Genomic DNA, 15,819 nt, shown 5'->3' on the forward strand with positions numbered 1-15,819 from the left:
TGATGCTATTTTTATACCTCTGTTTTCAAAATACATTCATGAGTATTTGTCAAACCCATAAACTAAAGGAGTGGCTGCAAAGATAATGATTCAGCCTTGTGGGACTGTTCCCCTATTTCCATATAGAGATCTTCAACATCAACAGTACTTCAATATTAGATAGCCAAGTAAATGGCTACAAACACAGCACAATACTTAAAGTATTTCTGCAATCAACCAAAAGTACATTTCATAAAGATTACACCACTCTTTTCAATGCAGAGCACCTGGGTTGCATCAGGAATGGAGATCTGATTGTTCTAATACAATACACTGTGCAATTATAAATAATTTAAAAAATCATGTTAAGTCCCTCACTATAGTTCTGAGAAGTGAGACACAGTGTAGTTTACCTTTCACCACACATCAGAAGTCGCGTTATTACCTTTTGTAAAACATCTAAAGCTGTAAGCACTGCTTCTTGTAAACTTGTCAAAACTGCTTCAGTGTAAGATGGAAGGATGAAAGGGGAAGCATCTGAACTGATTGGAACTGAAACAGCACCATGCAAAATGACACCCAGCTTTTGGAGATCATCCATGCTGAAACCAGTTTTGATGTGCTGGTAAAGAGCTGGGAATATCTGAATTAAAGCTGTAAGAAAAGGCTGGCTGGGAATGAAAGTCAATTTATCACAAGTAATTGGAGGTCTTGTACTTTCGGAACCAATCCTATACCAGCTGTTCCAGGCTGCCCACCAAAGATTCAAATCTTCAATCTCATCTGTTATTACAGGCAGTTCAGATGCATTATATCTTCCTATTCTTTCTCCAATGGAGTCAGTTCTCATGAATGATCTACCAAGACTAGTGGCAGTTGTTGTCCCTACCACCAGAGGTACAGAAACATTGATGGCAGGTGGTGTCTCAGGCTTCTCAGAGTCTCGAATGGGAGAAACAATTTGTAAGATCTCCTGGAAGCTTTTCAGAGCAGCCAAGGAAACCTCATTATTTTTGCTGAGTGCTGCTGATTGGATGTGATCAAGAAGAACATCCCAGGCTTGAGAAAAGTCTCCTATTTAAAAAAGAAAGAGAGAGGAAAAAATCAACTTGGAACTTGCTTCCTATTCCCATTCCCATTCCCACCCAGCCTCTCTAAAAGGTTGTTCATACAACCTTTACTTGTTACTCTCACAAACAGAAATTTCAAGAGATTAGGTGTCAGCTCGAATGGCTTTTATAAAATATATCAGTTCAACCATAACCAGAAAGAAGAATGTGACAGAGGAACACACAAATATGAAGAATGAAACAATATATCTATGTTCATGTTAAATTTGCTGGTGAAAAATCACATACCACATCCCATACTAGTAAAATATGTTTTCATTATTCAGTATAGTGAAACAGATTTGTTCTTATGCATACCAGATGCCTATTGATTTTAAAAAGGGTTAAGCACACACAAAGAATTAAGGGTCAAATCTATAGTCATGCAATGTATTTATAAAGAATTGATTTTAAAATGCTCTTATAATTGTACTGTGGAAAGATTTCATTTGGGGCATTTGAGTTTTTCATTAAATTTAGCCTTAACCTTCAATTTTCTATTATACTAATTACAGGGTTTGAATAATTAAAATAGTTTTAATTTTTTTATTCAGTTTTAACTCAAGTTTAATATTGTTTAAAATCTACCACATTTCTGCAAATGACCAATACTCTTGATAGCTATTAATATGTTGATATCACAACAACCAAAATGAAATAAATGACAACATATTTCTAGTTAATATATAATAATTGTATACTATAGGATGGTGAAGGTATATTAATGTAATGAGGAATTTGCTTTGCAAGCTATACATTCTCTATTTCTTTTTCTCTTTCTCCTTGTAGAAATTACTAAGCTATTGTAAAATATTACTGCATACATGAAAAATGTAAATGTTCAATACTCCACTGACTTTACAGGTGAGTTCTCTTTACATTCTAAGAGTACAGTTAAACTTGACACACTGATGCCACACAAGAGTTCCAGGCAAGTGTTGCATAACCTTAGAAAGACAAAAGGAAAAGTATGTTCTGACAACCAAAAGAAGAGAAAAATTATTGTTATCAGGCTACTATAATTTAAACCTATCTGGCACCCAGAATTGTGACTACTGAGATTTAATCTCAATTACTGTGATACAGGAGACAAAATCTGTAGTTAAAAGGAGCATGAACTAGTAACTCCCTAATCGTCGTAACATTTGAGGCGAGACACAACAAAACACACTTTTAAGCTAAGATTAAGATTCTTGCCCAGTACTTTAATAGAAAAAATATACAAAAGCAGGAAGTTTATTACTGTATCTTTCAGTAACTATAAATTTTACCTAAAGGCTGCAGTAAGTATCTCCTGGTGTTAAATATTCTTGCAACTCCAGCCAGTGTTAATACCCATGTCTCGGCCCACTGTTTCTCAGCTGTATCCCTTGAATGATGGATGAGAATGTTGCCTCCTCCTGATTCAATCTTCTCTTTGTCAGCTGTGGTAGAAGATTCTCGAACTCTATCCAACAGGTGAAATAAAACCTGCGATAATCAGAAAAAAAGAGGAAAAACACACCTTTTCAAATAACATAGTTGTATTCATAGTAAACTAACAAAAAATAGTAATTTTTCCATTATCCGTTCTGTCACTGTGTCACTCTGAAAATTCCCTTGTTCTAAATAGTCTCCACAGCAGCCAAGATTATGAATCAGTCAAATGATGGCCACTTGAGAAGGCTTAGATATAGCACAATCAATCCCACTGAGAACAGTGTTAGCACTAACAGAAGGCTAAAACCAGTGGATGTAAGATTCTTCACAGGTACAACAAGCAGGCTCAAATATAGCCTAATTTTTCCACAAAGAACAACAAACATGACTGTGACTTAGAACAGGGCATTTGACAGATCCTCTCAAAAGAAGAGAGTCAAAACAGATAGCAAAGCAAGGCTCCATCTAACATCAGGTCAGCCCAATCATACGACCCTCAAACATCTCCATTTTCACACAAAGAAATGTCATTCATTCTTGTAGGAAGGAAACAGTCTTTTAATCCAACTTACAAGTAAGAAATAAATGATCAAGACATGAAAATTACATTTCAAGAGAGGCTTTAAAGGCCAGAGAAGAGAAAGTGTAAAAAACATTCCCAAAACCTGAGAAATCATATTTCTGACACCATGTTATCTTTAAAAAGTCTAAATAAGTTATATAACTGATAATGGTCATTAACTGGTGAATGCTCAATTATTATTGAAATGTGAACGCTATTTACAAAACCTTCAGTGGAAGCTTACACATCATACCTTCCATATTACTGTGTGCCATGTTGAATGTTGCAATAAAGTTCCATGAGCACCAATAGTAGAAAACAATGTCTGTCCAGCGCTCTTTCTAACTGCAGGTCGGGGATCCACACACAGTTCTCCAAGTTTGGCATACAGGCATAACCAAAGACAGTCAAATGGTGATGCAGGATGAAAAGGTCTATTCAGCATCACTCCCTTTTCTTCCGCCTGTTTCTGCAACATTGCTTCTTCTCTGTTTAGCTCCTTTTCAATTATTTCGCCTCTTTGGAAAAAATAATCTGAAATATTCCACTACAAGATAAATAAGACATACGGTGTTGTACAATAAAAATATTGTACTGCTCTTAATGATAATTAAATAAATTGCTTCTCATTTTCACAAAGTATTTTGTAAAGTACATCACGATAATCATTTCTCTACACTGATGAAATAAGATCACCACATAAATATTGCAAAGTGCAAAAAGTATTTTTCTTATCCTCAGCTTTTAGGCCCCAGTTATACATGAAGCACCAGAAAGGAGAAAACATATTAAAAGACGAAAAATGTATACTGATGAAGAGCATGGTAAGAACCCCCCAAAAAAGGTTGTGGCCTTCATTTGTATCATTGACTACAGATTAGTTTTCATGAAAATAAGAAAAGAAAAAAATGAAAGCCAGAAGCAGCATCACTGTAGGGTAATGTAAAACTCACCAACAAACCTATTGAAGTTAAGCTAATATTTAGCTCTTGATTGTGAAGTCCAAAGCTTCCAGCAACTTCAACAACTATCTGTAGACAAGTACATGGCATTGTTGGAAGGAAGTCGGTCACAACCAACTGAAGACACTGGAATGCAGTCCGTATTAAGGACTCACTTAAAAAAAAAACAAAACAAAAACAAAATACACACACACGCACTCATTTCAAATTTCTTCAAGAGCACAGAAATGTTTTGAATACAATACCTCAGGAGATAATATTATTAAAAACAAAATGAAAAAAATCAATTTAATGTTTTTGAGATGAGTTTGCAATATTTTAAATGGGGTTTTTTGAGATATAACATTAGGTTGAAGCTTGGAATTCTGACTAAGTATTTTAGCCCATGTTAACTATCTAGTAGAGTTGAAGTTTAGACTTTCCGGTGGTCCTTAGTTAACTTTATATAGTAGAGTCTACTCTGTTCTAGAGTTCTAAGACTTGTTAGTTCAAATGCGGTAGCTAAAATCCAGATTGTAGATATGTCCATTACCTGTTTCAAAAACATAAATTAAATATTTTTTTTCTGATTAATTAAAAATAAAAATCATGTGTGGGTTACTTCCACTGCATCATAAAAGCCGACATGATATGGAATCCAGAAGAATGCACAAGAAACTTCAAGTGGACAATAATGGTATAACTAATAATTCACTAATATGATGCATACTGCACAGAAACATCCACCCTACCACATAAGATCAAAGTATTTATCATTACTATACTGATGGAGGAAATGCTCACAGCAATACTTTCCCCCATATTCATTACAGGAGTCTATAAAGTGAAACACAACCCAAAATTGCTGCAGTTCCCCCTCCACCCTCCAAGTTCCAGAGGTATGTAACCTTCAAGGACTCTAAAAGAACAGGGAAGGAGACAGGAAATGACAGTATAGTTATACTACTCATTTTGAAGCACTGAATTAATGGGAAAGTAATCTCTCTTTCTAAACTTCAAATGCAAGGCTACAAGAACAAATTTAAAACAGGTCATTTGCCAAATAATGTCCCACACTACTATGTGTTTGGAGAAAGGTTTCGACATCCTTCATGCAAGTGGCAATAGCAATACAGCTCTTCAAATCGTAAAACTGTGCTTGATGTTATAGGTGACCACAAAAAAGGTAAATATAAATGCAAGAAACTCAAGCTCAGTGAGAACTCTTCATATTGTACAGGGCTTTATCTATGCTTAAAATAAACAGGGGCATCTCATTGAAAAATTCTTCAAAGACAGACTTCCTTTTGTTTGGCAGGCTGGTACTGTACAATCCGGAAGTGAATGAAGCATCAATGGCTCTCAAAAGAGCACTTTCTGTATTTGTAACAGCCTAGAAAGAAATTCTCCAGGGAGGTAAATGAATTTCTGTCCTGGAATCCAGGATGTTCACTAAGCAGAGGGAAGATGCTCGTGAAGAAAGTCTTGTGGTCAGTAAGTTTATATTTAAAGTATGATAATTGTATCTGCATCTTGTGCTCACAGCTGTAACTTAGGTAAGAAATTCAGTTGTTTCTCAAGGAAAAGGAGGCTTGCTTAATTTTTTCCTACTATAGTTAATATGATGTGGGCAAACAGTGTTATTAGTTAAAGAAAAGTAGATTATTCTATATGCTTTGTAGGCGGAGACTAAGACATAACACAAGATGCTAGTAACATCTTGAGACATCTGCCACTGAGGTATGAATTTGAGATGTAACCGGATCTGTTATTCTCAAGACTGTCTTAAGAAGGAATCTGTGTTGGTTCTCATCCCTCACCAACAGCAGTGAAAATCAAAAGGCATGCAGGAACACATTGCACCAAGTGTGGAAACAGCAAGTACCAAAGGATGCTCACAACCAAGAATGCCAAAATCCTTGGTGACATAAGAACTACTGCCAGAGAACACTGGTACAAGAGCAAAATCCTTCAAGCATTTGAACTGGCTTTAGGAGTTTTTTATGTGGCCAGAAGACCAAATCCAAAGTGGGACGAAAGGAGAGATATGCCAAGAAGATTCCTCTGATACCAGAGTATGACCTATCCTGCTGCTAGTCTTGACTAGCACCAAAGAATGAATAATATGGTTTCAGTGTGTGGGTATAATTCTTGCTGCTTACAGTTCCAAAGTCAGATGTTCAATTCAGTGCTCATTTAAAAAAAAACTCCTTGCAACTACATCTCTCACTTTCCCTTGCGGGCAGAGGACCAGTTCAGTAACATTACACCTCTGGTGGCAACAGAGTCAACTGTGTTAGTAGGTCAAGGGATTCACCCACAGCAAGTAAATAATCTTCCATCCTTCTGCTACCAGCAACCATTTAGGGAGAAAGTCTTCAAGAAAGAGAGAGAGTGATCAGAAGATGACACACACTGGAGACTACTGGAAGATTTAAGAAGAAATAGAAACAACAGATAAACTGTGAGCAACGGCTGGTTGATACAGAATTATGTGCAAGCAGCAGAGATGTGTCTAGCAGATGCTTAAGATCAAATGAAATGGCACACTGAGTACTCCTCCGTGTATACTAAATGCTGACCACAGGAGAGGTTAGAGTGGAATAATATTCTGGTCTTCTGAGAGATTAATTCAGTAAAATAAAAGTGTGCTTTGGGAAAAATTAAAAACTGTATTTTTGCCGAGTAAAATTTTTCACAAGCTAAGAACTACAGTGAAACTATGGTTATTATTGAAGAGGCTATTAAAGAAGAAAATATAAGCAGAATTCTTTCTACTGTTCTTATCTCATATGATTTTAAATTTTATTTCCACCACTTACCCCTGATCACTTTGGATTGCCCCCATGACTCCAAGCACCAATGGCCAACCAGGTCCTAAGCTGTCACCCTGACTCTGTAAAATCTGTAGCACACACTCCAACTGCTTGATCCTGATATCAGGATGACTAATGTTTGACAGCTCCTTTAGTGGATTCAATAAAAGCAACTGCAGTCTCTAAAAGCAAACAATAAAGCATATTAAGGATGCTAACATTTAACTGATCCTTAATTATTTTTATGTATAGTTAGTGAAAATATAAAGTACAAATTAAAGATTTATTAAATTAATTCAGTAGCTCACTGATTAAATGCTCAAATTCAGAGTCAGAAAGGACTTTCTAAAATACTGTTTATAAAGGATCTTAGCAGAAAATATATTTCCCTGGCCCCTGTTCTCCAGGTTCCTCAGGAAGCAGCTACATCATGCTGTTATAGCTGCATAAAAAGTGTCATGCAACTTTATGCTCACCCAGCAGGGCTACACTCAGCTTCAACTCAAGAGATCTTGGAAAAGCTACCCACTGAACCTCAATAAATATATCAGAATGCTTTATTCATCATGGATTGAATAGCTGAAGGTTAGGCAACGTATTTTTACCTGCCATGACATCACATACACACTTCTAAACTCTCTGAAATTGTTTTGCACTCATGAGGATGACCCATAATTTGTTCTAAAAAATGGACATAATATGCAAACATCACCACTCTTTGTTAGGTATTTGAAAAAAAAGGATAGCTTATTAGAATGCATGAGGTGATTCTCAAGAGTTACAACTGAATGTTACAGCTACAGACTTTATAAACTCAATAGTAACGTTCCTTTACGAATGAAGGAGGAAAGCAGCTGCTCTTAAACTTACTTTACCTGATTTTGAGACAATGGAGGATCATGTCTGAATGTCAACCCTGCTTTAATGAGAGAAGTTAAAGCTTCTGCTCCCCATTCTCTCATTCTGGAGTTAGGATGCTGACAGACCTGGAAACACAGCAATGTTTTGTTTAAAGTCACTTTCATTTAACCAAGATTTATATAGAGATACATATATTAAAAATTGCTGTTTTAATTATATTATAATGCACATACAATATTATAATAATTTTAAACCAGAATAAAATAAATCTCTAGATGATAAATTAGGTTTAATAGTAAAAAAAAAAAAAAGAAATTAATCTTTTGGGCAGACATACCTTCTGCATAAGGAAGCAACAGGGAGCAGTGAAAGACACAGAAGGAAACATAATGAAAGTTACATACATAGTTCAAGTAAAGAAATTTTCCAAAATGAATATACTAACTGCTAATTCAGATAATGACTGGTTTAAAAGCACCGAACAACACTTCAGTGAATGCCTGAAACTCTCAGGTTTAACTTAGCCTTAAGCTACTATAAAACTGTAAGTATCACACACTGCTTAATGCAGTTAAGTGAGGAACATGGCAGCAGCCAACACAGAAAGTGTCTTCTATGCTCTCAAATACAAAACGTAAGTACATATTGAAGGCAAAATAAGCCTTACACTTCATTATTTAAAAAAACTTGACAAAACAATAAGTGAACGTTTTCAAACTTGAGTTTCAAACATGTCTTCATTTCTCTTTGTCTCCTAATTATCTAAACCTAATAAATTCTGCCAATTGCTTTTTTTAGAACAGGAAAATTAGAAACATTTTGCATATCCATTGCATAGATAGCTAGTATGAACTGTACCTCCCATACCTAATACATTACACTCAAACAAATATGCAAAGTCTACAGTTTCTTTGACCTCTACATAATTATTCTCACTCATCCTTTGAGCCCTAGCTCAGATGGTGTGAGAACCCAAAGTCCAAGGCAGGATCATAAAGAAGGCTGATAGCTTTTGTTTGTGGACCATTCTTTTATCAACCACTAGCCAAAGTGAAAAGGAGAACAACGTAGAACAGCTAGCTTCACGTTAAAAAATGCAGACAAGAAATAGCTACTCTCCTGATTTACTAATATTTTTGTAATCTTATATATTAAAAAAAAAAAAAAGAGAGAGAGAATTTGAACTACTTCATGATGCTCTGAATCTGTCCAGATAATCAGCTCCAGAGAGAGGGAACAAATTATTCCCTCAGGTCGTGTTTAATTAAATTTGCAGCCAATATTTTCTCCTTCCTTATTGTACCTCAACAACTTAGGTTTAAAAGGAAATAAGGTAATACTTTGAAATAAAATTATTAAAGACTTTATTTCCTACAAAACAGTGGCAAATTGCCCACTATGCACAGGTAACACTGCAACAGACTACTTTTGAGACGAAAACACACAATCTCAGGATGTGGATGGTAAAGTTTATTGTTTTGAAGAGGAAAAATAGACAAGAGAAGGACATGCCTGTGCTTTAAGTCTTTAAACCCCAAAGTATCCAAATTTTTTCTTCTAGATAAAACAATATGTGGCTTCCATAAATAGAGTTGACCAATCCTTAATACTGTTTGAAATAATGCACTGGTGCTAAGGAAGGGTTTGATACACTCTGGAATATGAGGAAGAAAAGCTTTCTCCTTTACCCGCTCTAAATCAAACCCTGTTCTTGTATTTTACTCTTCTGCATGTCTGTGTGGAGAATTGAAACTACAATTACATTCCATCACCTGTTTTTAGTTTTCAATTCAAAATAGAAGATTTTTTTCCTTGATGGAGCATATTTTTCACATTGAAGTTAAAATACTTAAGAAATTGAAACAGGATTATATTTTATATTTGTACAGTATTCTTCTAAAGAAAGCAATCAAATGTTAGCTTAAATGTTTAAAAAAACCCCCAACCCTTTGTTAGTAAATCTCATGGCTTCAGTCCATCTCAAAATCTTCCTAGATATTTGTACTGTGTGAAACAGTAAAACCTGTTTGTGTTACCTTAATTACAACACATATATGAAATATAATAAATTGACCCTTTTAAACATTTCTGTGTTAAAAACACAAAAAGACTGATGGTACCATAAAGACAAAGTTTGTAAAAGATATTAAAATAGTGGAATTTAAATACGTACATTAACTTTTAAATTCAAATTGTGTTGCAAAAACAAGGTGCCTAAACCAAAACATGTAATTACAATTTAGATTTTTTTCATTAATACAAACTAAATTCTAGTATAACTGTTAAAAGCCATTAGTTACCTCCAGAAGATGACCGGTCAGAGGTCTCCAAAGAATCTCAATCCTGCGCATGTTAACTAGTCCTGTTTCCAGTAATTTAGCAACAGCAAAAAGCGATGGTTCCTTAATAAAATGGAATTTGAACACATGACTCTGAAGTAACCGAGATAACGTCAGAGCGTTTTGCTACATGATAATTTATGAATTAGGTGCGGCTCGTCTCCAAGCACAGCGTTTCGCAAGCTGTGAACGCTGGGAAGCTCCCGCAGAACCCGCAGCGCTGCAGGAGAAGCCACAAGGGGGCAGCAGCAGCACACCCTGAGGAACTTCCGTAATTTTTCACATCGTTCTCCCCAAGTTTGACACAACCAGAGCACTGATATTCCTTTAAAAACTCTCGGGTTTACATAGTCCTCTGTCCAATCAGTTTTATAACATACTTTGCTAGCAAAATAGCCTTTTTCCCAATTACAACTTTTAAAGTTAGAATTATATATGAACAATCTAGAATACTTCATTTAATAATCCTCTAATTCTTTATTTTCCATTGGCTTCAAAAATGCCCTGCAGGAATATGATAATCAAATACATATGCAAATATTTGTTATAAACTTCTTTTAATTTTATTTTTTGAACATCAATATATAGTCAAAATTCCTATTGTGCTGGAATTATTGTCTCTTCCCATTTCTGATGATTCCTTATTCTAATTTTCAGCTGACTTTAAACACAAATTTTGTTTATTTTAATTCATTCTCTGTTGGTGTAATTGCCAAATATTATGAAGCATGCTTTCTGTCTTCGTTATTTTTAGTGTAACAGATGAATGAAAAACTTTCAGAAACTCTCCTCTGGGATTAGATTATGATTAGGATCATATATATTCAACCTTATTCAATCACAGGATCTTTAACTTTTCTGGGTAAAGGTTGTTTACTGAGGCTGACATGAATACTATGGTTTTCCCAAGTAAATATGAATTATCAGGTTTTTTTAATATCTAAATTGTTGGCTTTCTCTGAAGTGCATTGTAAGAGAAAATTTAAATGAAAATGAGCATCTCACAGAACATACTGTGCTACTCAGAATCCCTAACCTCTGAAATTATAAGGGCTTTTAAAAGTTTCATCCACCCACAATCTCATTAACGGAAACACATGACATTCCTTAGTTAACAAAAAAGAACACAATTAGAATCTTCACAGAATTTAGAAACCATATAACTATCACAAATGAGACATTCTCTGGTTCGTAATTTAATTTTTACTGTAGAACATCAAAGGTATTCCTGTTCTTAGTATTAGAAACAGTTAGATTTGAGGATAAACACACAAGTCTTCTGAGTGTTTCACAAAAACATCTAAAAAGAAAGTAAAGAACTGTTCTTATACCTTATTGTTTCCATAGGCCATATCCATGGCTTCCAGAGACAAGGAGCAAAGGGCATTTATTAAGTGATGTAAAGACACATCATCAAGGTACCTGAAAAATAACTGGTATCAAAACACACATTATTTTAATTATAAGATAAGGTTTCTTACTGTGAGTTTTCAAAAAGCTTTGAAATCATGCTGGATATAGATGGCAGATCAGTCATAACTGCTGTAGTCAGAACCTTGAAAAAGATACAGAAATATGTCTTGTAGATTGCAATAGAAAATACTGTGTAATCATTAACTGAAAAACGAACAGTGGTGCTTACTGTACTGGGCCCTTCCACAGCTCTTCCAGGTTTTAATGCACCTCCAACACTAGGCTTCAGTCCCAGAATCCACACAAGATGCTGAAATACAAAAGGATCATTTTCAGCAGAAAACCCTTTTCAGGCAGAGAGGAAACTAACATTATACTGGAACTAGTTAGCAACCTTCCAGCCAAACAGAATTCAAGAAAATGCTACAGTACTTACTCAAGGCAATTCAAAGTACAGCATGAGAAGAATCAAAGCTTCTTCTCTTGCTCACAGACTAACTCAAAACCAAATTATAGCAAAACCTCAAGGCATAAAAGCAAGGCATAAATATTTCCTGCTATACCTGAAGAGTAGCCAGGACAAGCTGCCAAGATGTACCAAGAACGGCTCCATGGAAGTGAGCTAAGTTGAGTAATGTCCTCATACACTGGATATTTTTTGATGTCAACTAGGAAAAAAAAACAACCAACCAACCAATCCACCACACAATTTTTATCATTCCACAATGACAGTGTTTCTAGCAATCTTCCAATTTTTACTAAGTAGCTTAAAGACTACATTTTGTTTGCACTGGAACAACGTATCTTTTTTAGAGACCTAGTTTAGTATCTCTCCTCTCAGTCTTATCCTGTTGAATATGAGTATTCGAATATTGCATCCAGCTCTGGGGTCCCCAGCACCAGAAGGACATTGACCTGTTGGAGTGAATCCAGAGGAGGCAACCAAGATGATCAGAGGGAAGGAGCACCTCTCCTATGTGGAAAGGCTGAGAAAATTGGGATTGCTCAGCCTGGAAAAGAGAAGGCTTTGGGGTGACTTAATTGCAGCCTTCCAGTACCTGAAGGGAACTTACACTAGAGATGGGGCAAGACCATTTAAAAGAGCAAGTGGTGATTGGAAAAAGGGGGAATGGGTTCAAATTGAAAGAAAGTAAGTTTAGATCAGATATTTGGAAAAAATTCTTTACAGTGAGGGTGGTGAGGCACTGGAACAGGCTGCCCAGGGAAGTTGTGGATTCCCCATCCCTGGAAGTGTTCAAAGCCAGGTTGGATGGGGCTCTGAGCAACCTGGTCTAGTGCAAGGTGTCCCTGCCCACGGCACGGGGGTTGGAACAAGATGATCTTAAGGTCCATTCCAGCCCAAACCATTCTGATTCCATGATTTGATCGTTGCCCTCTTTTCCCAGTTTCACATTATTATCAAAGACACAAGTTCAAGTGCTCCAGTTTAATTACGTCTTCTCCACAAAATCAGTCTATCTTAAAAAAAAAATATGTAAGTGGACCTTCCCACACAGGTCCATAACAGAGCTAAGATCTAGGGTTTTCCAAATGGAATGGATGGGAACTTCTCAGCTAAAAGTCGGGGAAAAAAAAAAAAAGAGTAAGACTTCTTTGCAGTTAGAGAACTTTGGTGTCCTGGGCTGTCCCAAATTAAAACCTTAGGATAATAGTTCAGATGACCATTATTTGTAAGAATGCTGTTTATCTGTAGCCTATTTTTGAGGCACATTGAGATGCAGAAAGAAGCAGTTAAGCAGGATAAGATCACTTACAGGTTGTACTTACCATTACTGTTCCCTGTGGCTGAAGAGCTAAGGGTTGCCCTACTGCTACAACTTGCTGATGAGACTCACTTGAGGGACTAATCATTTGAACATTCTGTCCCTGAATGGAATATGCTATAGGAAAATTGAAAAGAAAAAAAAAAAATCTAAATTTAAAATCCAGTACTACTTGTAGTAACAACCACCTTCTGGCAAATACACTCCAGAGAATTTTTTTCACAGTATTAGCTTTAGGGTAGCTCACTTTGAGACCTTTAGTTATATTTAGATTATTATGTCATTGCCTTACAGAGTTAAAGAGCCTGCAATTACTCCCTGTCCCTAACTATTAGACATTGCTTGCAAAACATTAATATATTTTATGTTAAGACTGAAATATTTATGCTTAAGATACGAGCATTAGACTCAAGTCAGCTATTGGTAGTAACTGTGGGTAAACGGTATCACTGTGTGCTACCAGTGTACTAGTGCACTCAGAAAACGAGGGTGTCAGAAATACTATGTCATGATGTTTTTCCAATATAGGACTTCAGGACACCCATTTTATAACTCACCTGTAACAAGAAGGACAACCTATATATATAACTTAAGTTCTCTGCTTTGTTTCCAGCAGATATTTGTGTGGCTCAGTCATGCATACATCTTCACAGACTAGGATCTAATGATACACTTAGTTAGTGGATTGGACTGAAGTAAAGGTGCTGGTCCTTGTTCCCAGCCTAAGGTAGTTTTGTTCTATATTAAGAGGTCTAATGCTAGATCCATCTGTATATTTTTCAGGTAGCTGCATTTCTCAGTAAACAGTAATTCATTTTCAAAATTTGAAAGAGTACATCCTCAGCTGGCATATCTCATGAATTACAACATTCTCTCAAGGTGTGGGAAGCATCAATTCAACTTTCTGTAAGCTGAATAGAGCCCAGTACTTAGATCTTCCACTTATGCAGTAAGTACTAACATCACTAGACAACTGTAGAAAACATTGTAGTACCATAAATGCAAGATGTTCTAGCCAAAGCTTTAGTACACAAGTTGCCCAGAGACCTTTTCAGATTTTGGATGCCTTAATTACATATCCCAGCAGATCTTTAGCATGGTAGATGGATCCTTACAATTCTGACATAGCCTAAGCATTCAGGAAGTTTTACGTTGACTAGAATGATACTCAGCAGATGCTGCAAGACTAACCAGGAGACCCAAGTCCTGTCTGAGGATTCTTACATACTTTATTATAGCCAAATACTATAGTTGCGTATCTTTGGAATCACATCCTGAAAAAAACTGGGTTTAGAGGACAGTACATGGAAACACAATTAAGGAAAATTTCTGTATTTACATTTGCTGGACAGAGCTGCAGTTGTGCTGTTTAATACAGTAAGGGCATAGTGAGGAGGCAAGGATCCTTTGCAAATGGCAGTGATAAAGGCATCTCTTGATGTTACAAGACCCAGTCTTCCACAAAGTGCAGCCATGGTCAATTCTGCTTTTAGAATATTTTCAGTGGCAGCTTCATCAGTACTGAAAGAGTACACATTGTTCAGCAAGAATTAATCCAGAGCACAGAAGCAAGTAGGTAACCAAAATCAAAAGCCCTGAGAACATGCACTTTAAACCTGTCAACACTATAAATACTGAAGAGTAAGCACAACCAATCAACAAAATTCTTCAGAATAATTTCTTATAAAATTGGACTTTAGTTCTCACAGACTTAGTAAAGGAGACTATGAGGAGGTATTTAAAACTATTTTCAGAAAAAGATGTTTTATAACAAAAGGCTCTTTGAAGGAGACAATTAATTTACCATAGTTATTACCTAATAAATAGCTTTTCCACTTAAAAGATTAGATAGTACTAACAAGTACCAAGACATTACTTAATCTCTTACCTACAGTAATTAGGACATGGAATCACATCAAAGTAAAAAGAAATAAAGATCATTTAAATACAAGTCTTCAAAAACGCAATTAATTGTTCTTTATTGAAATGCATTAAAGGTTGATGCTAGACGGTTGATGCTAGCTTGGAATGTCATCTTAGAAAAATCAAGATAAATGAAAGACCAGATACCTTGCATCAAGTAGGAGGGATAAAGCAGCCAGAAGACCACACCAACAAGCATTCACCATTTCTTCCCAGACAGCTCTGCTAACTTAAAAGAAATACATAAACTTTTTTATAGCAGAAACACAGTATTTCCCTTAATAACTTTCAATTATATCACAAACAAAATGCTTGCTTGCTACTGCATCTTTTAATGTGTGTTTTCATATGTATGTTTACACAGACACATATATGTATATACAGAAACACACTCACACCAGTAGAATTTCTACACCTGCATTTAAAGTAACATTCTTAAAGCAAGAAATGTCAAGGCACTGCTTATTCTAAACTGCACCAAAAAAAAAACAAAAACCAAAAACAACAAAAACAAAGCAACTTATGAAGGTGTATATATAAGCATTTTTAATCTTTTTCTATAAAAATAAACTTTCAGAAGTGCAAAAATGAGGGACAAGAAACACACTAAAATTATTCAGTGAAGGAAAAATACTCTCTCCTAGTAGTCATAATTCTCCATTTCTGTTTTCCA

At 35.7% G+C, this 15,819-nt stretch overlaps 1 protein-coding gene across 6 annotated transcripts in view; it reads right to left on the bottom strand.

Moving 5' to 3' along the window:
• Window positions 1-15,819, bottom strand: part of MON2 (MON2 homolog, regulator of endosome-to-Golgi trafficking) — a 68,674-nt gene that overhangs the window by 22,097 nt on the left and 30,758 nt on the right. For 4 of the 6 annotated variants that reach the window (XR_001876013.1, XM_017822107.1, XM_017822104.1 and 1 more), the window contains exons 13-27: window positions 15,294-15,375; window positions 14,563-14,744; window positions 13,228-13,340; window positions 12,003-12,107; window positions 11,669-11,749; window positions 11,508-11,581; window positions 11,358-11,448; window positions 9,988-10,089; window positions 8,025-8,027; window positions 7,702-7,812; window positions 6,833-7,008; window positions 4,023-4,185; window positions 3,323-3,616; window positions 2,360-2,558; window positions 425-1,053 (exon numbers count right to left, since the gene is read on the bottom strand). Coding sequence is in view for 5 of the 6 variants with exons in the window: in XM_017822107.1 (XP_017677596.1) it covers window positions 425-1,053; window positions 2,360-2,558; window positions 3,323-3,616; window positions 4,023-4,185; window positions 6,833-7,008; window positions 7,702-7,812; window positions 8,025-8,027; window positions 9,988-10,089; window positions 11,358-11,448; window positions 11,508-11,581; window positions 11,669-11,749; window positions 12,003-12,107; window positions 13,228-13,340; window positions 14,563-14,744; window positions 15,294-15,375 (2,405 nt within the window). In the remaining variant the exon portion in view is untranslated. The remainder of the gene's footprint in view (window positions 1-424; window positions 1,054-2,359; window positions 2,559-3,322; window positions 3,617-4,022; window positions 4,186-6,832; window positions 7,009-7,701; window positions 7,813-8,024; window positions 8,028-9,987; window positions 10,090-11,357; window positions 11,449-11,507; window positions 11,582-11,668; window positions 11,750-12,002; window positions 12,108-13,227; window positions 13,341-14,562; window positions 14,745-15,293; window positions 15,376-15,819) is intronic. The other 2 variants (XM_017822108.1, XM_017822105.1) reach the window with 1 other exon arrangement.

Source organism: Lepidothrix coronata, unplaced genomic scaffold (genome assembly GCF_001604755.1).
Source record: "Lepidothrix coronata isolate B3197 unplaced genomic scaffold, Lepidothrix_coronata-1.0 Scaffold95, whole genome shotgun sequence".
In the NCBI taxonomy this organism is placed as follows: Eukaryota; Metazoa; Chordata; class Aves; order Passeriformes; family Pipridae; genus Lepidothrix; species Lepidothrix coronata.